Source organism: Apis laboriosa, unplaced genomic scaffold (genome assembly GCF_014066325.1).
Source record: "Apis laboriosa isolate Shangri-la unplaced genomic scaffold, ASM1406632v1 scaffold39_cov144, whole genome shotgun sequence".
Lineage (NCBI taxonomy): Eukaryota > Metazoa > Arthropoda > Insecta > Hymenoptera > Apidae > Apis > Apis laboriosa.
In genome coordinates, this window is record NW_025223140.1 from 553480 (window position 1) to 581172 (window position 27693).

Below are 27693 nucleotides of genomic sequence, written 5' to 3' on the forward strand. Positions count from 1 at the left end.
ACCGCGAAATAAAATATGTAGTCTCTTATTTAACATAGTCGACAAGTCGGCAGTTGCTCAGTCGACCACCGTCCGTAACAGAGTAATCGTATTTCGAAGTTAATATATCGGTGAACCGGTAGAACTTGGACAGTCTTTGGGAACTTGTGAAAAGTGACAGTTGGCTTTTGTCATGGCTTTCTTAGTCTTCACACTGGTACTATTGTCGTCGAGTGAGTTCCTTTTTTTCTTTTCTTTGTCTTTTTGGGCCGGTGATTCACGAAAAGGTTAGGCATTCGTGATTCACAATGAAACTTGAATCTCACTTAGAAAGATACGAAAAATATTTTAGTAACTTAAACATTAAAGAATTTTTATAGAAAACTATACTATACTATATTGAGAATATTAATAATAATTGATATTTTTAATTCAAAATTTTTTGGAAATTTAAAGTCGCTAAAATTAAATTTTTCAATGAAAATTCTTGTAAATGCTGAAGAATTTTTATAGAAAAATTTTTATTTTAAATTATTGCAATAGTTCAATTTGAATTTTCTTTTTTAAGAAAATATTTATAATGTAATATAAATATTGACAAATTTTTATAGAAAAATTTTAGTTTGAAATTTAACAATAGCTATAATAAGAAATTTAAGATAAGATTTTTTTAAAATTTTAAGATTCTTAAGATTTCGATTAATGAAAATAGTGTGACATAAACTTCCTAAAATTTTGATTAATATGTCAATATTTTTTTTTAATTTTTTATATTATTATTTAACATTACTTATAATAATCTACATAAGATGCAATATTGTTGTCATTATAATTTTATTTATAAAAGACAATAAAGGATAGATATTAAATAGAATACCTAAAGATATGATATTATACTTTATCCGATAACGATATCAATAATTAAAGTTGAAACTTAATACACATTAAGATATGATGAACCAATAGTGATTGTCTACTTACAAACATGTTTAGAATGTTATTGAAAATACAACAATTTACTTGTTTCTAAACTTTCTTTATCTAATGTTCGTCAAATAAATTTTTAAATAATGTCAATTTTAATGTTATAACATCATAATATAGAAAAAAATTAATCTTATAAAATTTAATATCACCAATTCATTTTCAAAACCAAGGATAAAGAATAAAAAAAATTAGAAATATAATAAAAAGCAATTATGATTATATTTTAATTATATGTTATCATACATTTTCACTGCTATATAATAATAATTATTAATATCACGAAACTATTTAAAATTCATAAGGAGACCCGTAATAACCGATTGCTTATTCAATTCGGTCAAATCCGTTGCATCGTGGTGTAGCACTGTATGCAAATGACAATTAGAATATACATTAAAGATTCACACCTGAACGAGATATATTTGCATGAATCAGAAGTAAAAGCGTTATATAAAATTCACAAAAAAGGAAAGCTAAACACCAACGAAAATAGTTCTAGAATTCATAAGCAAATAAACAAAATCGTGAATACCTTCATTTACGCCACTGCTGTTCCTCAACGTTTATTTTGATTAAAATACTATTATACTAAACTTACATTCCAATAGATTTTATAGTTTTGTTTTATTTGTATTTTTGTCATTGTTCTTTGATAGCAATCGGATATAAAATTTATCTTATATACCGAAAAATACAGAAATTCTTTTTTTCGATTTAAAAATAGAATTATTATCATGAAATGAGAAATATATTAGCGAAATATGAATTTTAACCTATTTTCGATAATTTATTTTTTTTACTTTTACTCAGATTTTATATAATTTATTTATTTATTTAAAGATAAAATATAAAGTATGTAGTATATTATTATCATAAAGTTATACAAAAAAAATAAATTTTAATCAATTTTTTATAACTTTTATCTAACTATATCTATTTTTTATAACTATTATCTTACTAATATCTTATATACCGTCTCAAGATAAAATACAATGTTACAGTAAAATTGTAAAAATATAAGAAAAATATAAATTAATCTTGCTAAAATCTTATATTATTTTTATATTATTAAATCTTATATTTATTTTTTATTATTAAAAAATTAAAATAAAGTAATAGTAAAGATATATAATAATATAAAAAAGATTTAAGTTGATTTAATCAATTTTTGATAATCTATCTTTTTTAATCTGCTGTGATCTTATATAATAATTTCTATATGTGTGAATGTTAACGTTTGTTACATGTTAATGTAAACGTTTCGAGTATCATTCTGATATGATTAACAAATGTTATCAGAATTAAGACAAATTTGTCATTTCGAACAATGTAAATAGTTTCAATTTCAAATGTTGTGCTCCGAATTTTTACCATTATTTGGAAGAACATACCAATCGTAGGCAGTTTTATAATTAGAATAAGATGAGTTAATTTGATGTTTCTTGAGCGAGCTTAAGGTTAATCAGCGCAATTTATCATTTAAGAAATCGAAATTATCATCTGTCCTGTTTATTAAATCTAACATTAGTCGAATCTTTGAAATGTAATTTCTTAAACTTTATATAATTTATCAATATTTAATTGTAACTTTCTTAATGAAATAAATATTTCCAAACAAACATAAACAGAAAATTTTAAATAACAATTTAAAAATGATTATTTTAATTCATTAATGCTAATTATTATTTAATAAATAATATATTTCAATTAATATTATATTTTTTATTTGATCAATTCAAAAAATGCGAGACAAGGCAATATTTGAGAAAATAAGAAATTGGAAAATTAATTATTTGAGGAAATAACATTTATTGAAAATTTATTCCTGAATTAGTATTAAGAACAAGTATTGAACATTAAATATAATAATAATAGAAGTAAATATAATAGAATTTTAAGAAATCAATTACTTTTTTTTAATCAAATAAGAAATAACAACAGCAAATAACAAATAATCTATTTTATGAAATGATAAATCATTTAATTACAAGAAAATAAAATGTTAAATAAAATCTGCTTTCTCGTATCGCATCTTTCTCGTATGAAGAATCGATGTGTTAATATAAATGTTTGCAAAATCGAGGATAAAAAAAACAATATATTTGCCACTATAATGTCTAGGACGCAATAGCCCGCAATAATTTCGATTGAATGACTTTAATCGTAGATAGTGGAACAATTGAGTGACGCAGAAAATTGCAGACGCATTAAAAAAATGTTTTAAAAAAATTTCAAATTACATTATTTTAAAATTACTTTTTAAAATTATTTGAAAAATAATTTATTTTCGAAATAAAATAATATATTTTTGAAATATTTCATAAAATATTTGATTATATGAAAAGTAAATAAATGTATTTACAATTTTTAAATGATATAATTTTATTTAATTTTTAAATAATTTATTATTAACAAAATCATTTTATTGATGTGAAATCAATTATTTGGTTATTTTTTATGTTGTTTGTTATTTATTTTGAATGAAAATAGTAGTTTTTTAATATACGGAATCAAATTATATTTAATTAATTTATTAATTTATATTTAATAAATTGTATTATTACCTTCGCAATATTAATATAGTAACACTATTACATATTTATAATTATTATATTTATTATTAGTACTCTCTCATTTATAGTTAGTATTCTATAGTTATTTTAGAACTTCCTATTAGAAAATAAATATTATTTTCTCAAATAATAACTTTTCAATTTTTATTTTTTCAAATGTCTTATTTCAAATTTTTTCAATTAAACAAATAACATAATTTCATTTAAGATATATTATTTATCAAATAACAATAACAATAACAATAACAATAACAATAACAATAACAATAACAATAACAATAACAATAACAATAACAATAACAATAACAATAACAATAACAATAACAATAACAATAACAATAACAATAACAATAACAATAACAATAACAATAACAACAACAACAATAATAATAATAATAATAGCATTGTTTAAAATAATTATTTTTAAATTATTATTTGAAAATAAATAAATTTTGCTAAGTCTGCCAAAAAATCGCAAAAAAGACTTTATTCGATCTTTTGATAAAAAGTATCTCTATTATTAAAATATAAGCTGACTTTCTTTCAAAGTGACATATTTATTCTAAAGAAAAAAGATATCGATAAAATTACTTTCTATAAAATGAAACGATGAAGATGTTAATTTAGAACATCTCATCGCATCATACATTAATTCACGAAGTCTTTCGCTTGATTTGTATATTAGAAATACACTTTTTATTGATGTGAAATATAAAAATAATCGCTCGTGGCACAAATGTATATATTTAAAAATTTTTTCATAGTCTGTATTTCTTTTTTAAGATCACAATGTTTTACAAATTTTTTAGATATTACATAACATTCTTAAAAGAAAAATAAGATATATTGAACTCCCTTCCAAACGTATCTTTTAGCATTTTTTCTAATTTTTTTCTTCTTTTAACAACAACGAAAACAATTAATACATTTAATTGGATCAGCAGTTCCCAATTTTTATATTTTTTTATATCTTTTTGTATACAATTCATCATATTTGTTTATAATTATATTAATCTATGATCCAAATTATATGAAGATTGTAGTTTTAACACATTTATATTCTTGATCTTTTCATCAATGCATATTAAAATAAAAATTCAAAAATTCTAATATCATTAAACTGTCTCGTATATGTATAAAAATTTAAAATATAAGAAGTTTATCTTTTTTTCCTCTACAATTTCTTTAAAAAATTTATTACATGTTATAAGTAAAATTTTTTTTAATAATTAATTTTTCGATTATTTATGGTTAATTTTTACCCATGCATTTTTAATTTATAGAAAAACAATCTACAGACAATAAAAATTTGAAAATTTATTTTTTCAAAATATAATATTTTAAATACAAAAAAGTTTTAAATTAATTACATTTCTTTCTTAGTATATATATATATATATATATATATATAAATGTTAAATATAATATTAAATATCAATTGATATGTTTAATCAATTTCAGTTTTGTTCCTATTAAAATATTAAAGAAGTTATTAGCGGATATCTGTTATTATAATATCGAATAATAATAAATCTGGTCAAATAACTGATTAATTGATTTCGGATATAATTAGTCTGATATCTTTAACTAAAAAAATGTTATTATACTGTAATACAAAGTTTTGTTTCGATTGATTTAGGAATTTTCATGTTTTATCATTAAAAAATGGTATAATATTGAAATGCATCTATAAATTGAGAAACACTGCGATGTATTAGACTTCCGTGTAATCATATACTGATAAGATTTAATAATATATAATAGTAAATGACATAACATTATAGAAATGCATTTTTTAAAAAAAATAATGATATTTTTTATTTAAAATTTTTTTGCTGATTTCAATGATAAAAGATTTTACTCTGTATAATTTAATTTTTGATACAGCAATCTAAAAATTATATTGAGTTCATATCTTGTACATATTGAATTGGTATTTTCTGAATCAAGGTATTATAAATGATTTTTTCATAGGGTTCATAGGTTGAGAAACGCTGTATTAGATAACATACGTTATATACCTATTTTAAAGGAAATTAACTTCCAACAAGCAATAAAGGAAGTAATTGAAATGGAAAATAAAAAATACTGAAATAAACTACCTAATTAGCAATTATTAATTCGTTAAAAAAAAGAAAGAATGTTATTCTAACGTTTGTATAATAATCTCTGTAACGTTATGTACAATTTTCCGGAAGAATATATGTGCGATGAACGAAACTATGGAATCGTTGTATTCGATTTCTATTTCTATTATCGCAAAAATTATACATATATATGTGTACATATATTATCTAGAAAAATATATATATATAATGTATATAAACGATATCATCGGGATATTTTTGTAGATTTGTTATATACTATATATTGTGCAATTTTCATCAAAAAGGAAGAGAAAAATTGCCGGAAAAATCATGGTGCATGTATGTATTACGATGGGAGTGGTTAATTAGATCTAATTATTGAATTGGTAGTACATCAAATGTGTATTCTCAAAAATTTAAAATCCAAGTATTTAAAAAATAGAATTTACAATGCTATTATATCGTCAAAAGTTTCATCATTTTATTCATCAAAAATCTATCAAATTAAGTGAAATTTGATGAATATTGATTCATTGATATTTGGAATATTAATTTCATGTTATATTAATAACAAAATTAAAAGAAAGATTCGATAAAAAAAAAAAAGAAAAAAAATAATTCCAAATTTTTAACCAATAATACATATTTTTCATGATATAAATATTTTAATATTTTCTTAATCAAATTTAATAATATTTTTTGGTAAAGATTTTTTGTAATTATATTAAAGATTAATTTATATTAAATATTATATTATATAAAAAATTTAAATCTATGAAAAAATTTTGAAAATATAAAAAATTTTAATACATGTTAATTATTCAAATGATCTACTATAAATAATAACTATTAAATACTATTAAATATATATAATTAAAAATAAATATTTTCTAAATGCAAATAAAATAAAAAAAAAATATATTAAAAATGTGAAGATAAAAAAGTTTAAAGTTGTTTGTGATTATTGAATACATAATTATTGAAAATATTATCATTAAATTAAAACGAGAAAAAATATTTATTTTCTTTTTATAAATATATAAATTATAATAAAATTTCAATATAACTGATATAGTCAATATAATTAGTAAATAAAATCTATAATAATCTATAATAAATCTATGATAATATAATTATTTATTTTTAATTCTTCACTTAGAAATGTTTATTGCTCTTGCTAATAAGAATAAGAGTAAAAGTAAAAACAAACTACGATAGAAAATAAAATCTATTACTATGCAAACTGATAACAAAATTCTATTGCAATAAGAATAAATTCAATTTTTTATATAATTGTTACTAAAGTACAGATTTTTATGCAAATACATATTTTTTATATTATATATATTTTGCATATTTTACAATATAATATTTTACAAATAACATAAATGAATATATTTTTCTTGTGATAATAATATAATTTTTCATTTGTATGATAATTGAATATTATAAACAAATTTAATCATATATTAAAGTATAAATATTAAAGTATAAGTAAAATTTTTACTTACGATAATATCGGAAATTGGAAAAATTTTAAATAGTTTATTTGTAGAAAGAATAGAAGAATGTATTACTTGATATCTTGTAAGTCGTTTTTTCAATTTAAATTGTAAAAATTTTGTATAATTAAATTTATATAAAAAAAAATTATTAACATTTAATAATACTATATATTGAGAATAATTTGTATATTAGAAATAATTTTTATTAATTAAATATTATTGCACAAAAATATCAATCTAATTATAATTTTCGATCTGTTGAATTCAATAAGTTAATGATTATATATGTATATGTAATTATATATTTATTAACATTATATTTCAAAGTGCTGATTGTTCTGAGAAACAATAAGAGTGCAAAGTAATATGTAAATAGAAAGTTAAATTCATTACTTTGTATATATAGTAATGCATGTTTAACTTTTGCAACCCAAGCCTTATCGTGAACATTATTCAGAGAGGTAGAATTCCAGAGAATATATTTTCTTTCTTTAACTTACTCGATGGATTTCTGAATGGATTAAAAAATAGAATGAAAGACATTGATTGATGAGAAGTAACTATTCAAAAGTCCTATCAAGCGATTAAATTCAGTTTATTTTTCCTTACTATGTAAGATTTAAGACAAAAAAATGATATGGATAAAATCTATCTATTAATAAATATTAATGCAATTTCTATTTTTTTTTTCATTTTTTTTTCAAAATACAAAATATCTCACAAAATATAAATTAAAGAATGATTCAACATGCAACAATGAATTGAAAAAAAAAAAAAAAATTTTTTTCATTTTTATTTGAGATTTTGTTATTGAATGAATCAAGTTCGAAAATTTGAGTGCAAATAAAATTGATTAATTTTTGATATAAATGAACTATAGGATTATCTTCATGTGAAAATAAACAAAATCTATAGAATTAATTTTTTTATTTAAAAATTAGTTATAAAAAGAAATTTGAAAATTCAAGAATTAGATTTTCTTAATTGTATATGTATAATCTCGATTTTCTTAAAAAAAAGAATAAAATTTCATTTTACATATTTTTGCTTATTTTCACGCGTAATCTTAATTATTTGATTAGAAATTAATCAATTTAATTTTATTTGTAAAAATTTTTTATTTGAAAAATTTTCAAATTTAATTTCTTTCTTTTCGATTTGATTATTACATGTAGAATAATCTCTTAGTCTATAATTTAGAAGATAATCTGTATATGTATAAAATTTATATTTTTAATTATATTTATTTAAAGAAAATATTTAAAAATACATGAAATTTTTTACACAAATTTTATATCTCTTAATAATATTTTAACTATTATATCGATATTCTTTAAAAGATTAATTTATTAGAATTGGACGAGATATTTACATCAAAGCATATGTAAGAAAGCACGTTCAATAATGTATATGTACATACATATAATATTTCGATATTGTCAGGGTCTCGCGATAGCATCCACTCATCTATAACCATTCAACATTAACGAATATTATAGACATATCGATTTTAGAGTTGTATAATAAACTTTTAAATAAGAAGGCGAACTTTGATATATAATAATCAATATTCATTTAAAAAGTACCTTTACTCGGTATTGGCATCAGTACATGCGATATGAAAAAATGTAATACGATATCTTCCATTATAAACGACAAATGAAATTCTAGATTGAAACAACTGATTGAAATCGAATATAGATACAATGTATTTAATAATCTTCTAATTCTGTTTTTGTTTGATTGAAGTTAATGCATAATTTGAATAACAAAGTAAATTTGAAAATTTTTAATGATTTTTTAAACAATTAAAATAATTGTGAATATTGAAAATATTATCAATTTCATATATAAATACAAATTATAAACGTTATAATTATAAAATATAAACATTTTATAAATGTATATTAAATTCTACGATAACAATGCATTAAAATGTTATATTTATCTAATCTATTTCGCCTTATAATTAAAAAAGATAAAAAAATAAAAAATTTTTAGATAAGGAAAACATATATTACATTTATCAAAATTAAATAAAATAGATTTGTCCAATATGAATCTTTCAGTTCAAATCGATGTTTCAGTGGATTTATTTTTACATTGTTAAAATTGAAAAAATATGATTAAGAAAAAACTTATTTATCTTACAATTAGTTTATCTTAAATATCTAAAATAAGATAGAATAAAATATTATATTTAATATAATAGCAAGTATTTAAAATATCTTAAAATTATTTATTTATTCTATAATATATACATTCTATTTTATTTTAAATAATTAGAAAGATATTTTATTTTATATTTTATATTTGATAATTTATATTAATCACAACTCAAGTTATAATATTAACTCGATATATTCATACTTAATAATTTTTTAAGAATAAATTAATTTTTTATAAGCTGATATTTTTTATCTTTCTTAATCATATAAAAGATTAAATTTTAAAATATTATATAAATAATATAATATAAAATTGTAAATAATATAATATAATAATAAAATATAAATGATAAATATATATATATATATATATATATAGTATTTAAATAATATTAAAAAAATAATTTTTAATTATGTTAATTTTCATTTAGATTTTTTTTAGCATGTAAAGTCATAATAATTGATTTGCAAAAAAAATATTTTTTTTTTTATTAAAAATTTTCTTCAATTTTTATAAATTCATTCATATTGAATTATATTTTCTATACTTGATACATTATATGTAGTAAACCAAATACAAGATCATATATTAAATAGTTTAATTTTATATATGCTTAATATCTATATAAATTATAAATGTACATATATATTTCTCATAAATGTATATCTCATAATAATTTATATTATAATATATATATATTATGTACGAATATGAATATTTTTAAATCATGTTCATGATTATTTCAGAAATCTTATGGTTAGGAAACAAACTTATTAATCTTTCGATAACCTTTCGATTTAACCTTTATAATAAATTTAATATGCATATAAAATGTATATTTACATATGATAGAATATTCTACGATAATTTTAAAAAAACAAAAAAATACAAATATATATAATTATTTCTTAATGATTAACTAGAAATATTCTTATTACCAACTACATTTTTTATTAAACATATCAATCATTTTATACAACTTTTTCTTATTTTTATTCCCCATTCAGAAATTGCTAACGCAATGTTTAATCAGTCAATATAGTAATATACTGCGCAATGATATCATCAATGCAAGGTCTTCCTTTTTTATTCGTGTAAAAAAAAAAACAAAATTTCTTGCCATAAAACACAAGATTGCTTCAAGATTGTGATACACTCTTGTTTTCATAGTGTGGTCCTTGTACATTGCTTAGATTTTATGAGTAACAATTGTGCGCATGTGCAATAAGTATTTCGCATATTAGGACAGTTGTCTGGTGCAACTCATCAGAGATCTTTAATGGTGATGCTCGATTAAATTTATAATTTATAGATATAGTTTATAGTTCTTGAACGTCAACAAAAGAATTTCCTACATAGCTTGATCATACGGTTGGAAAATTCCAATGGAAATAATGTCAATCCTGGACAAATTGTCATATATTAGTCGTGTTCGTCGTTTGACGCACGTGTCAAGCATATGTGTAGGATTTGGAAGTACAAGATACACATATTATGTATACATATATACAGGATTTATCTATCATACAGACTGACTCATTAACCTGTAATCGAGAAGCCGTAAGTTTGCCTTATGTAAGGAAAGGGCTTATTTTGTTTAAATTTATTGTTAAAATCATGAATAATCCATATTATCCCATTATTAAAAAATATAGTTTTTCTGATATATAAAAATGTTCATGAATATATATATTATTTTTTTTATTTTGTTTTTTTACTTATATAACATATTGTTTATTTTTATTCCTTTATTATTATTATTTTTTTTTAAGATAAAAGAATAAATTTCGAAATAAAATATAAAGTTTTAGTTTCAGATATTTATTAATTTCCAAGATATTAATAAAAGATTTTTACTATTATACATTAGATTATTATACATTTTATCTATATATGACAATATAATACAATATATATTATATATACAATATGTACAATATAATTGTTTTTTCTGTTTCAAAAATCAACTGTTTAATATAATTGACCCGATATTTGTAAAATGTCTCATAAAACTTTTAATTATAAAAAATTGCAAAATTGGCGGTTTTCTTAAAGAGGTCAGCTTTAAATTCTAAATTTAACTTAATACTTAAATGAGACCTCTTTTCATTCGAAACATGTCTAAAATAACAGCAATTGTTATATTTATTGTTATGTCAAATTTTAATTACATCGAATCCTTTTGCTATTTATTTATTCTTATTCGTACATAAATTGTTGTACTTGGCATTTGATAAAATGTGTTCAATTTTTTAAGAATGATCAGATTTTTGAGTTATAAATACATCCTATAGATATAAAATTGATATGATTAGACGTCATTGGATATTCGATCGATAAGCGACGCCTATTGTAATGAAAATTATTATATTAGTAATAAAAAAATCGCAGCTTTTCCTGTATCATCTTTCCAAATTTTGCATCGATTAATAACCATATTATATTAAATATAATGAACTATAGATAAATTATTAAAATTATATTTTATTATAGAACGTTCAATTTTTTAAGAAGAATATTTTTAATATTTATATATAATTAATGAGATTTTCCGATATTTTTTTTTAATTTTAGATTTAAAATAAGATTTGATATTTCAAGTTTAAAAAATACATTTTATAATTATCTTATTTCTAGAAGTGGTTTACATGTATTTGCTTTTCGGAATTTCAAAATTATCATGAGTATCTAGATATTATATATATATATCTTTTTGATAACATATAATTTTATAAGAATTTGTGAAGAAATAAACATTATATGAATATATAATGAATGTTATATAATATATAATATATATATTTTTTCTTATTTTACATCATATTCTTTATTTTTATTTCTTTTTATTCTATTATTTTTTTATAATTTTTTAATTTTTAATTTTTAATTTTTTAATATTATAATTATACACATAACTAATAAATAACAAATAATATTAATGATGAAGTAAGATGAATTATTATTAAAAATTAGAAGAATGCTTTTAATATTTATATATATATATACTATTTATATATATTTATACTATATTTTCAGATTACGACATTTTCAGACAAGGTTTCTTTAATTTTAAATTTAAAACGAGGTTTGTGATATTTTGAGCATTTTAAAGCAATATACTTTATGATTGTTTTTCTTTCCTTTTTTGTTTAGAGAAGAATAAATTTTGAGAAGTAAATTGTTATTTAATTAATTAATCGGAGAAGGTGAGTTATCTTATTATTTGATTTTTTAATAATATTTTAAGTCAATAATATGAAAGATAATTAATTGTAATTTAATTAGTGATCTACTTTTTAATAATTAGATAATTTATTATATATTAGTACTAAAATTTGCTATTTATTTACTTCTAATAAATAATTTATAAATTTATTTTATGCCAATTTTATACAAGTTTTAATATATAAAAATTATATTAATATATAAATTTTAATATATAAAAATTTAAATAAAATTAACAAATTTAAAATAAATTTTATCGGATAATAAAAGCTTTATTCTTATTTTTCTCATTATTATTTTTTTAAATCATTGATTTAATTTATTTTTTATTTTTTATTTTTACATTTATAATCATATTTTATAAAATATAATTCAATTGTTTCATATAATATAATAAATATGATAGATATAATTAATCCATAATTAATGATTTGAACTGATATTTTCTTTTTTCTATTTGCTTTATCTATTATGTATTTTGTTATAATAGTAATAAAAAGAATACATTGCAATTATTATTATTCTTCAATTAAAAATTTAATTATTTCTTATTTTATTTTCTTCTCAATTCTTATTTTTTATTTTTTTTATTATTTCTTTGAAGATTTATATATTTTTGTTTATTTTTTTTCTCAATTTTATCTTATATAATAATGTATCAATTTTATCTTATACAATAATAACATAAATATTAGATAACATAATTATTAAATATAAAATATTCGAAATTTCAAAATTTTTTGAAAATGAAAAATTTTTGATATTTCGAACTTCGAAAACATAAAAATTTATTCTTTACAAACTAAAAAGATTATCAATTATTTATTTATAATATTCATTAATATGAAAAATTCTAAAAATCAAAATTTGCCAAAATTTTAATCAACAAAAATAGATATATTAAAAAAAAAAGAAAGATGTATTTTGAGTTAATACATATAATAAAAATTTCGAGATTATAATGTTTCGAATTCGAATTTTGTGAGTTTTAAAAATAAATAAATATTATATATATTATTATTAGTTATTATTATATTAATGATAGATTAATATCTTCAATTTTTTTTCGGTCTCATTTCATCATTGTAATAACATAAATATCGGAAATTAATTTTCCAAATGATTTACAGATCTTTGTTGGATAATAATAGTAATTAAAAAAGTAGACAGCAAGAAAAAAAAAGAATGAAAAAGTTATGTGAAATTATCATATATAACATATAATAAGTTTTCATAGATAAAAAAATGCAATGTCCTTGTTGCGTCCGTTAAACAAGTTTATTATTCAGCAACATGTCAGCCAGACATATATCAGAAGTTTTTGATGTCGCGTGTAACGGTATAATCATTGCAATCAAATTCGTAGGAGGAAATCGATACTCGTTGTTGAATCGTAAAAGAACTAGTATCCTAATCGTGAAGGAAAGGATTAATTCATCTGTGACGAATCTAATGCAAGAAGGAAACCAACTTGTAAATCTTTCGTAAATCGACTTTCACTAGAGTGTCAAGAAGTTCCCATAAAGGTGCAAAACAGATCTGACTAACCTAGATTCTTCTAAGAAGTCTCTATATATAGGGTGCTAATATATTTGTGAAACAATACTTTAGAAGATCGATTTTAGAAATATAAATAAACACAAAAGTTTTATATATATAAAATTTATATTTATTTATTAAATTAGTATATTATATATTATAAAGCAATTTAAATTTTGGTTAGCAAGATGGAAATATGAGATGAAGCAGTCTCATTTTATATCCGTTTCGCTTCGTTTAATGTAAACTTAAATTGCTTACTTAATAAATAAGTTTCATTAATTGATATTTTTATATATTAACTTTTACTTTGTTTTGACCTTTCAGAATTTTCAAAAGATAACAATAATATAAATAAGAATAGTTTTTCTTATATTTATACATATATAAAAGATAATAAGAATTTTTATATTTTGGATATGTAAATATATATATACACATTTTAGTTCTTTATTATATAAAGAAACAAAAATGAAATATTTTATATTTTAATTATTAAGAAAGAGAGAAAGAATTTTTTATGCGTTCATTGCTGTATATCATGAATATATTAATATGTAATATATATATATATAATATATATATAAGTTAAAATATAAGAATATAAAAATATATAAAAATAATATATAAGAATATATTAAGTTGTCTAGAATATTATAAATTTTAATAATTTCAACATTATATTACACAACATTATATTCATATATTTGATGCTTTGTATATTACAAATCTTAAATTAATTTTTATTGTATAAGAGATTCAATTAGAATGTGATATAAATATATTTTTTAAAAATGAGATAAATAAAATAATACAAATGATAAATTATCTCAAAAATATTTTTTTATTAAAATTTTAAATTAATAAATTTTATATTTATTATTAAATCTTTAGTTATTATTATTAGTAAATAATAATAAAATATTAATTCTTGAAATAAAAAATGTCAATTTGAATAATACAATTGAATATAAATTCCTTATGAAAAAATTAATAAATCGAGAATAACAATTAAATAGCAATTTTTTATTTATTTTTTTTCATTTTTTGAAAATTCTTTAAATGCAAATAAAATTGGCTTTTATTTTTGATGGAATATAATGAATTATTGATATGAAAGTATTGATATGATATAAAAATAACTGAAAAATATAAAATAAGATTTTATTGTTTATTCCTTATTATCAAGAAAAATCGAATTTGAAAATTCATCGATTACAAAATTTCTTATTTGTATATATAAACTCGTTTTTCTTAAAAACAGAATTTAAACAATAAAATTTTATTTTATATTTCTTGTTGTATATTATTTTCAGATGTAAAATGACCTCCTTTCATTAATTCATTTGTGTTTAATCAAGAATTAGCAAGTTTTATTTATATTTGTACAATTATGAAACTTAATTTTTTTAAAAAACAAGGTTCAAAAAACAAACAAAAAATCATTATTTTATATTTTCAATTTATTTCTTTATAAGAAATTCACCTATTCATCTGGTTATACTATTTGAATTTTATTATTTTTTTTTTTAGTTTTTATTTATAATCAATCAAAGTTATATAAATGTTTTATTAAAATTTAAATTTATTTTTGAATTTATTCAAAATTTTCTCAATTTCTATTAAAACTTTTAATTAATTTTAAAAATTTAATATTTACAAATTCGATAACATATAGATAAAAAGTATTTATACATTAATGTATTTATTATAATAATAATCAATTAAGTTTAAGCATATTTCATATCATTATTTTAAAATAATTTAAAATAATTTGAGATAAAATATTTAAAACTAAAATTTTTATATTATTACAAATAACAAATAAATCTTAATCACTTAAATCAAATATTATTTCATTTTATGCTGGAACCAAATTATTAATTTGAAAATATATTTAATGCTTAAATTATGAAGTATTATTTATTATTTACGGAATATTATTAAATTAGAAAATAAAATAAAGTAGAAAATATATATTTCAATATAAAAATTAAAAATCTCATGTTCATATATTTTTAATTCGTTCTAATAAAAATTCAAAAAATTTTTAATTTGCTATAATTGAATAGAAAATCTATATTATGATTCTATTTTTATATTATTTTTATTTTATAAATCTACCAAAAAAATATAATAATTGATTAATATTAATAATAATAATACTTAATAAAGTAAAATAATGTTATTAAGTTTATTAAGTTATATTTAATATTTTTAAAAATGTAAATTTTTTGAGGATTTTTTTTCTAAAATTTATATTTTGAGTTTCACGATATGTAAAGATTATGTTTTATATCTTATTATACATATAATACATATAATACATATAATACATATAATAATGTGACTTTAAAACATTATACATGTAATACGTATCGTATAAAATAAAATTTAAATTGGAAATTTTTTATTCGAGATAATTTTCTTATAATTTAATAAAATAGTTATTTCAGAATTGTATTTCTATGAGTTTTTTTATTGCTATTAAAATATATATTTAAAATACTATTTATTTAAATTCTGTTTTAAAGAAAATTTTATTCATAAAATGCATCATTTGAAGAAATAAATATATTTATTTCTATTTATCTATTTCAAAAATTTAAAATTATCTATTTCAAAAAATTTCAAATAAAATTTCCTCCATAAAAATTTGTTTTCATATGATTATATAAAAAAATATTAAAAATAAGATACTACGAAAATAAAATAGATATAATAAAGAAACATTTTTTATTAATAATTTATATTATTATTATTTATTATATATTATATATTATATATTATTATTATATTATATTATTATATTATTATATTATATTATATTATTATTATATTATATATATTATTTATTATATATAGTATTAAAATATATAATATTAATATATTATATTTTCTATAACCATTGTGCAATTTATTATTACAAATATTTCCATTCTACATTTTCTATAATTTTTTTACAATTCAGATGATGCTTAGATGAACAAATAAGAGCACCATCAATAGTTCGTGGAAATTTTTTTTTCGTATTCGTGTCGTGATATAAGATAGACTACTAGAAAATGACGATTCAAGTTGCATTAACATAATGAGATTCTTATTATTGTTGTTTAATTATAGCTTAAGTTATAATTAGAATGAATAATATTATAATTAGAAATGAAATTCGTTCAAACATAGTCATTTATTGATGTATAATGATTAATAAATAATATGTAAATGGAATATGTTTGTGTTTTCTCAAATTGTTGTTTGTTTTTATTTCAGAGTTGGTTGTCGGCAATTTCAGCTACGATGGAAATAGTGGTAAGTTAATTGTGAAATCTCTGAAATCACAGAAAAAAAAATCATAATTACTAGAGATTTATTTATGATTTATAATTTAAAGATATAAAAACCTCTAAATGCTTGTTACTGTTTCAATGCGATCAATTTATTTTTTTCACATGTCAACATATGTCAAATACCACATTCTTAACGTCATTGCATTCACAACGTTTTAATTTTAACGCTATCTCATTTACAATTTAGACAAAAATATTTATGTAATGAATACGAAGTATTCTTTTTCTTTCCAATAATTTATTAATTAAATAAATTAATTTAATGTTATTAATTTTTTAAATTTTATTTAATGTAACGAATTATTAAAATAAGTCAAATTGATTTTTTATTCTTGTAATTATTAAAAATGCATAAATTCTCTCGATATTAATTTTTCATTTTGTATATATATATTTTTTATTATATTTAAAATCAATATTAATTTTTATTTAAAAATATTATTTATATATTTATTTAAAGACTTTATTTTATTCAAATAAAGATTATTAAATATGTACATATACTATTACTATGTCCGGTTTAATTGGAAACAATCGATACGAATAATACGAAAAAATTTCAAAATTATTTATATAATATAATATAATAATGTATGTGTATATAATACATTATGCAATATTAATATTTTTGTATGTTATATTAATTTTTAAACGGAATTGTATCATTTTTAATATGTATTAATTGTTATTTTCTACAAAAAAGTATTAAATAAGTAAAAGTATTAAAAAGTATTATATTATTATATTTATGTATATAAATATAAATATAAATATATATATGTATATAAATATAATAACATAAATTTATATAAAATATAATATTTAAAATATGTAAAATAAAATATTTAAATATATTATATATTAAAATAAAATTATATTATATATTAATTATATATTAAAATAAAATTATTAATTTAAAAGATATTATAATTTGAAATTTATAAAACTTATGAAAGACAATGAACATGCGAATACTTCGATATTACTCATGCTCTCCTTTTTCATAGTATAAGTTTCATAAACTTCAAATTATAATATATATAAATTATAATATATATATTATAATATATAACATAAACATATTACAATATATATAAAACACATACATATACATTATGTTATATATATATATATATATAACATAAACAGCAGTCTAATTATAGCTTAGTTATAAATTTTATGATATAAATATTTTAGTATAATTATAATTTACAAATTTTATGATATAAATAACTAATATTTTCCTATAGAAATTTTTCTATAGAAAATAATAAATAACATCAATTGATATATTAAAAATTAGATAATTCTATTTACAAAATTATGATGTATGATGTTCACGCCTATTTATAGAAAAATTAACTACTTAATGTATTTATCTATATAATTTTTGTTTTTGAAATATATTTTTATATCATATTATATTTTTATTATATTTTTCCAAATTTTTAAATATTTTCAGTTAAATCGAATATAGTTATTTTTATGTACTTTAGTTATCTATATAATAATCCCAGATTTGAAATTCAATTGAAATAATAAAATTTTTGAAAATAATTATTTATTATATTATATTATAAACATGTATTATATTATTAACATTAAATATTAATATTAATAAATTGTATATTTTATGTTTTTACATTATTTTTATTTGATCATTGAATAATAATAATAGATCATTGAAGAATTTATTTGAGAAAATAATTTTTTTAATTGAAATTTTATTTAGTAATAATATTATTTAAAATAAATATAGAAAATATAATAAATATATAATGAATATAACAATAATAAATATGTAATAATAATATTTAATGATATTAAAAAACCAATCATTTTCATCAAATTCAAATAATAAATAATCATATCAAATAATAATTTATTTAAAGTGATAAATATAAGTTATATAATTGAAAATACATTAATTTATTTTTTATGTAAATAATTTTATATAATAAAAAATAAAATATTTTTCAAATAACTATAAAAAATAATTTTAAAATAATGAGATTCATAAATTTTTTCGTAATATGTCCAAGTGTACAATATATATATATTTAGATTCATATTATAGTTGATAATTTTAATATTAATTTATTATTTTTATTTATAACTTTTCAATTTTCTTATTTTTTTGTAACATAATACAATCAATAAAATTTTTAATGTAGATAATTTAATGTAAGATAATTTTTTTATTTTACTAAATTTATATTAAATATGTTTTAATTATTGCAAAAACGTATAAAAATTCTTTTTACAGGACCATTGCATTGGGGCGATGAATACAAACAATGCGTAGGAAAATTCCAGTCACCCATTGATATAGAAGAAAAGGATGTCACAAACATGACTTTTCCAAAACTCCAATTTTCTGATACAGAGAATTCCCACGTAGCTTACATGATTAATAATGGCCATACAGGTATAAATGTTATAGCAATGTTAAAATATTAACTTTGTAAATAAACATTCGAAAATAACTATTGTCTAACATCGTTAAAGTGCTGTTCAAGTAAATTCAATTTTATTTCAATGAAAAATAATTATACATATATACAAATGATTATTGAAAAACGTCTATGAATTATATACAGTGTGACGGGTTTATCTCGAAACGCGTTCGAAAAATATGAATTATATGAAGAAATGTTTTAAACAGAAATTATTTGATATAAAAAAATATATTATGTAATATTAATAATTTTTTTATAAATTGAATTTTTCAGAAATCATATGAAGATCAACTTTATTTTCTTTTTAATATAATTATATAATTTTTATTATACAATTCATTATTTTTTTATTTTTTTAAAATAAAGTACTAAGCTCTTTATGCCAAAAAATTTTTAATTTGGAAGTTTTAACTTGAAGAACTATAACTTGAAGCTCTTAACTTATCATATGAAAGATAAAAAGACTGTGAAAAATATTGTAGAATATCGCTTCATATATTTCTTTTCTTTTATATTTATAATAAGTATTCAAGATAAATAAGATATTGTACATTTCTATATTTATAAGACACTAAAATATATATAAGTATAGAAATGTACAGAATGAATATAAAATTGAATAAATATTCATAGCTATTAATGATAGATAACAATTGAAAACTAAACTTACAATAGACAATAATCGTAATAATTATAATTATAATAATATTATAGACTTTCATCTTTTCTTATAATGCATATAATACTTTTCTCTTTGTTAATTAATAATGTATAAAATTTGATAATATTGTCGATTAATATTACTAAAATATTAATAATCATAATATTTAAATTATTAAAATAAAAATATCAATTTTATTAATAAATTGCTGATTAAAAGTTTAATTTCTTAAAAATTAAATTCGATATATATAGTCTCTTTTATCGAAACCAAAATTTTTAAGAAATCAATTTTTTTTTTCAATCATCAATTATTTTTTTTATCAATATTATCAACCTCGATTTTAAAAAAATTATTGTATCAAGCAATTTCATGAGAGAAAATTTAACAAAGAGAAATGTGAACAATAAATCTTGTTGATCAAAATAATAATTCGAACCGTATTCAGAACAAAGAACATTATATCAACAAATATGCATCAGATAAGTATAAACTTGATTTAAATGGATATCCATTTTATGATATTGGAATTCCATGTCTCTAACCATGATTGCACATACTGATGATTTAATAATCAATAATTCCATATACATATCTGTTCTTATTTTTATGCATACTAAAAGATATTGCATCGTTTAATTCAAAAATATATATATTCATTTTCTTTCATTTTCTTTTCATTTTCTTTTCTAATGTTTAATTTTAAACATCCTGAATATTATTTTCATTCTTGGTAATACATATACATATACATATAAATTTTTTATATTCATTTGCATTACTGAAAGACATTGTTTAACTAGAATATAAATTTGTTTGTCTCTTATTTTTTTTTAAATTTTAAATCCATTTTCATTATTATTGGTTTTTATTATTATTTACATATAGAATGTCTGTTTTATCTAATTCTAAATGATGAACAATGAAATATCTTTTAAGGAAAAAATGTTATAAAAAAATGTTTTAACAAAAGTTGTTTGATAAAAGAAATACATTATGCTTTGATAAAAGAAATACTAATAGATTTTTTTTTTAAGTATCTAGATAGAATAGAAAATAACCTTTGTATTTTAATGCTATTTAATGATATACTCATCATGAAACTCTTTTAATAACAAGTATATTCGTCATGCAATAAAATAAAATATCTTTTATTATTTTATTAATTGAAATTTTTATAAAAAAAAGGTATTTTTTTTTTAATTAGAATATAGAAATAAAAATGGATAATAACTTTTTGCATTTTTATGAAAATATTTTTATATTTGACGCAAATGAATTAATATTTTACAAAATTAGAGTCATTTTTTATGAAAATTGCATTTACTCAATCTATTTATTTTTTCGTTTTATAAATAACGTGTTTGTTATTGTACAATCTTAAGACAATTAAAATTGAACAGTAGTACAATTTGAACAGTATAAAATATAAATCTCAATCAATAATATATATTGTACATATTATTGTATTAATAACATTGTAATAATATTTATTAATGAATTTAATTAATGAATTTTTGAATAATTATTAATTTTTTAAATATCCTAACTTGTAATAATTATCATTGCTTAATTTTAATTTAAATTAATTTTAATTACAAACAATTAAATATATACTTTCAAAGAAAAATTCCATTAGAAGATAGAATTAAATGGAATTGTATGATTTTTAATGCACTAATTACTAATAATAAACAGTTTGTTATTTTCTGTTTAAAAGAGCATTATGTTATTTATACATATGTTATTTATATATATCAAAAATTGATTCATTTTTTTAACTTATCATTTGTAAATACAAAGAGCATTAAAGTATCGCTTCATATGTTCCTTTTCTTTCATATTTCTCTATAAATTTTAAATATAATTTCCATATAATTTTACATATAACTCCAACTACAATACTTTTTAAATGATTTTTCGATATATATATATTTTAATATTTTTTTATAGAAAATAATAAATGTTGTCAATACAATAAAAATTATATAATTTTATTCAAAAAAAAAAAAAATCAAAGTCATTTTCAAGTTTTTTTAAACTTTTTTTTAAACGATATTTCATTAAAATTATATAAAAAGAAACTTATATTTTTCTATTTATATTTTTCTATTTGTTTACATAACAAATTTTACATAATTAGAATATAATTTGTTTGTTATTCTTTCTGTTTAGTTTTCAATTGCATTGCTTTTATTGTTAGTATTATTTATATGTCATTTGAAAGTATTGTAAATTATAAAATTATTATCATTATTATCAAATATAAATTATTATCATTATAAAATTAAAATACAGAACTGCAAGAAAAATTTTTTAAATAAATAAATTCTTTTTCGAGTGATATAAAATTTTATAAATAAACTTTTCTTTCAAATAATAATTATATATTATATTATATAGTATATAATATTTCAAATATATATTTTAATATCAATTTATATTATTATTATTAATTTAGAATTTTATTCAAATGTAAGAAAATATTATTTTATATGAAAATACTTCCCATAAGAAATTTTTAATTATAATATTATTGTTGTAAGATATATTATCATGCTATTCTATATTAGTTCATCCCCTAAGTAATATGGTTTTAAAAACATATTACTAATTTAACACATTAATTACATAATTTAACATTAATTTCAATATAAAAAAAAATAATACGGTAATTATACAGAGAAAAGGAGCGCTGATGATCCACACTGTTTCTATCTCAATTTTATTGAATCATAATAATAATAATATTAAATAATGTTACTTGATCTATATTAAAATTAATTATAGAGGAAAGTATGTATAAGAATATATGATTAAATATATGATTAGACTGGTTTCAGATATATTTTAAATTTTATTGACTAAGTATTAAGTATTACTAAGTTTTAATTGGATTTATAAATGAAAATATTTCCGCTATTATATTAAAAAATTCGAAAAAAGTACGGATTTCAATTCCACCATATGGAAATCGAATTTAGTGCTATGATAGTTAGAGAAATTTATTTCGTCGCAAATATGATTTTGATAGTCGAATACTAGCATTTTTTAAATTATATAATTTTTTAATATAATTTTTAGTCAATAATATAAGGAGAATTCAAATGAAATAATATATAATATTTATTTATTATTATTTATTAAAAAATGTGATTAAATAATTATTAAATTATTTAATTAACTAGATTTAAATTTAAGATATTGTTTCGTTTAATTTTGGGATAACTTTAAATTAAGTAATGTAACATAAATCTAATCCTAAAAACCTAACTTAAATTTAATTCAAATTAAATTAAATCTATTTTAAATATTAAAAATATGATATTTTTTTTAAAGTATTTAATTTTAAATTTATTAATTTACATAATTTCCATTTTCAAAAACTTTGCTATTTAAAAAATTTTATAATTAACAAAATAACCGATAATTTGTTGGTATTGAAGAATATAATGAATGCAATATATTAATATTTAATTAATTAAATAATTCACTGGTTCCTATTATTATTGTATATATATGTATATATAATCAATCATTGTATAATGCAAAGTAAGTTTTTTTAGTTTATTGATCGTTTGTTTATCAAAATTACATAAATATTTTAATTTTTCAATTGTATATACGATAATTTGATTTTACATTGATATATAATCAATATATAATCAATGTATATATAATCAATCATTGTATAATGCAAAGTAAGTTTTTTTAGTTTATTGATCGTTTATCAAAATTACATAAATATTTTAATTTTTCAGTTGTATATACGATAATTTGATTTTACATTGATGAATATATGATTTTTTGTAAGTGAAACTGGAAATTTATTTATAAAATGACTTAATATATGATATAATATATAAAAAACTCAGAAATAAAAAATAAACAAAGAACAGAAAATGAAATTATTATTAAATATTTAAAATAAAATATTTTATTTATATCCGAGTATATTTATATCCGCATAATATATATTTATTTATAATTTAAACATTAAATGACACATATAGATACTTTTAAATAGTATTTGTCAATGAAAATATTTCAGAATATTTTAATTTTTTATGTATTTCAATTTTTCCTCAGCTTTCAAATTAAAAATAATGACTATCGTATGGAAAGTGAATGATTAAACACTGAACGCAAGCTATTTTTAACAATTACAGAAATACTAATGTTTAAAACATTTCCTTCCAGGAAAGTAGAGAATTTAAAAGTCTGATTAACCTGTATACGAGCATTGATTATTTCGAATATTCTGAACGTTTCTCAAACGTGATTCTTATCCTTGAACAGCTGGAAATTAACGTTTATTATTGTACAGACAAGTCATAACAGACATTGTCTTGTTGCAATTAAGATAAAGACTTAAGAAAGATAAAGACTCATGCGCATCGAAAGAATGACTATTATAAAATAAGACTGTTTTATCAGATTAATTTTGCAAATATAATAAATATCGTTGTATCACACACTGTTTTAGTGATGATTCGAAGTTTCGATCCTGATTTGCCCACGATATCAGGCGGGCCCATCAATAATACATACGTGTTTCAACAATTACACTTTCATTGGGGTCAAAATGATAATCTTGGATCCGAGGATCTTATTAATAATCACTCGTTTTCCATGGAGTTGCACGCAGTCTTTTGGAAGAAACAATATGGCTCATATGATAAAGCGACAGAATATTCTGATGGCCTCACTGTGCTTGGATACTTGTATCAGGTAAATATTAGATCATTACACGAATAATATTGCTTTAAAAGAATCAGTTTATTATAAACTTTTAAAATAGAATCAATTCATTATAGCTATAATACGTTCTTTTTATATTATAATAAAAAATAATGGATATTATTTTTAATAATTACTGTATATTTAATAATTACTGTATATTGTATATTTCTTATACAGCATATTAATATGTGAAAATTAAAATATCGATTTTAAAGAACAAAGATAAACTTAAAAATTAGTACACTAAAAATACAGAACTGGAAAAAATAAATTTTTTAAATAGATAAATAAAAATAAATATTTCGAGTGATATAGGATTTTATAAATAAATTTTTTCTTGAAAAAATAGTATTTTTAAATAATATACAAGGTGTTAAGATATTCATAGAATATCTTTTTTCATAGAAAATCGATTTTAGAAGACAAAACAAACAAAAATTGTGTTGAGGCTTATTTATTAAAATATAAGTTTACATTAGAGAAAGCGAGATATACATAAAGTAAGACGAAATTGTGTCTTTGTTATATCATTGTTTTATTTTCTTCTTATGTCACTTCATTTAACACGAACTTGTAAATATATTTCGATTGACATTTTTGTATACTAATTTTTGTATTTGTTTTGGCTTTTTTAAAATCAATTCTTCTAAAATATTCTACGAATACATTAACATCTTGTATAATATTTGGAATAAGTTTTTAATTTAACATTTTATATTACGATGTAAGCTAATAAAATATCATATTCAATTTATACACGAATTAAAAAAATTTTTAATAAATTTTAAATTTGCATTGAATTTTCTATCTCTTATTTTCGAATTCAAGAGTCAATAATAAATAATATTTAATCATGATTTAATAAAATAGAAATTTTTTCAATTCAATATTCAATTTAAGCATAAAATAAAATAGTATTTTTTGATAATATTTGACTTAATCATTAAATATAATAGTATTTTCAAATAATATTTGTTTATAAAAATTTTTCAATTTTTATTTTGTCTCAAACTATTTCAAATTTTCCCTTATTTTACAAAAATGTTGATTAAAGCTTATTTATTAAATTATTTAATTATCAATAATTAAATTAGATAAAGACTAAAATATCTTCGTTTTGCTTTTTTTTTTATATAAATTTCAATTACTTATGATATAATAAATAAGCTTTAATTGATATTTTTGTATAGTAACTTTTATATTTGTTTTGGAAAATTATCTAAAATCAATCTTTCAAGGATGAATAGTTACGAATAAAAAAATTCATCAACTTGTACGCTCGATATATCATATCATGCTTTTGTCACAAAGAAAACGAATTTATAGATAAAAATAATTAAATAACTAACATTAACTAACATTAACGAATAATAAATTCTTATTCACTACTAATAATTTAACGATTATTAAATAATAAAAAATATTAATTATTAAACGATTATTAAAATGATTATATACAATAAAAATAATAGTAGAAGTAAAAAATAAAAATTTAATTGATATAAATATATCATATCTATTAAATTCTTTTGATCTAAAATATTTTAAATGACCAAATTTTTAAAAATGAAAATCACGTAATTAATATTAATAATATATTTAAAAAATTAATATATTAATATATTAAAAAGTTGTTCATTACACAAAAAGATATATTTTAATTGAATATTATCACTCGAATGTTATCGTTTATCATGATTGTGGGATTGTTTATAAACTATTTATATTGTGAATAAATTTTGAATGAACTTAATAATGATTGACTCTAATTATTTTTTATAGATGATTAATTATGATCTGACTGACTTTTGATTTCTTTTTCTCTGATTGAATTCCGTGATCTCTGATCGAACTGAATATGATTTGATTGAATTCTGCGACGATTAAATAAAAAAAAATGCGATCTTATTTGAATTAAATTTTTCTGACTTCTGCAATTTCTAATCAAATTCCGATTTCTGCAACGATTAATTGCAATCTCACTGATTTCCGCGATTTCTAATCGAACTCTAATTTTTGGAAAACTTTATGAATTATGAATCTTTCTTAGTTATTCTTCAAGTAATTATTTTTTATGAAAATGTAACTAAGTAAAAAAATATAAGAAAAAATGTAAAAAGAACTAATATTGCGTTAAAAAATAATCTTCAATGATGAGTATTCATGAGTGGGATAGCGTCGCAACAGAGAGATTAAGACTTTTGAGACCGTTTCTCTATAATGGTCGGTTGCAAAGCATTTGGCGCACAAATGTGACTTATGAAGTAGCTAATGCTTTGTATTTTAATCATTCGAATAACTGCTATTGAGAATTTGAAACAATACGAAGAAATTGTACCTGCTCATAAATTATTAAACTACAAAAACTTTAAAATATTGATAATGCTGAAGCTATTGAAATTCGAATATCTTGGCCATA

The 27693-nt window shown here is 18.2% G+C and overlaps 1 protein-coding gene and 1 long non-coding RNA gene across 3 annotated transcripts in view; both read left to right on the forward strand.

Annotated features, from left to right (window-relative positions):
- The window catches only part of LOC122715624 (carbonic anhydrase 2-like), a 34356-nt gene continuing 6663 nt past the window's right edge, over window positions 1–27693 (forward strand). The window contains exons 1-4 of one of the 2 annotated variants that reach the window (XM_043937944.1): window positions 1–212; window positions 17335–17373; window positions 19678–19839; window positions 25018–25262. In XM_043937944.1, coding sequence (XP_043793879.1) covers window positions 173–212; window positions 17335–17373; window positions 19678–19839; window positions 25018–25262 — 486 coding nt within the window. In that variant the 5' untranslated portion in view covers window positions 1–172. Of the gene's footprint in view, window positions 213–13705; window positions 14052–17334; window positions 17374–19677; window positions 19840–25017; window positions 25263–27693 lie in introns of those variants that run through there. The other variant, XM_043937945.1, reaches the window with a different exon arrangement.
- Window positions 10510–12502, forward strand: LOC122715625. The gene is made up of 3 exons (XR_006346871.1): window positions 10510–10860; window positions 12337–12385; window positions 12454–12502. It is a non-coding gene; the product is annotated as an uncharacterized LOC122715625 (long non-coding RNA).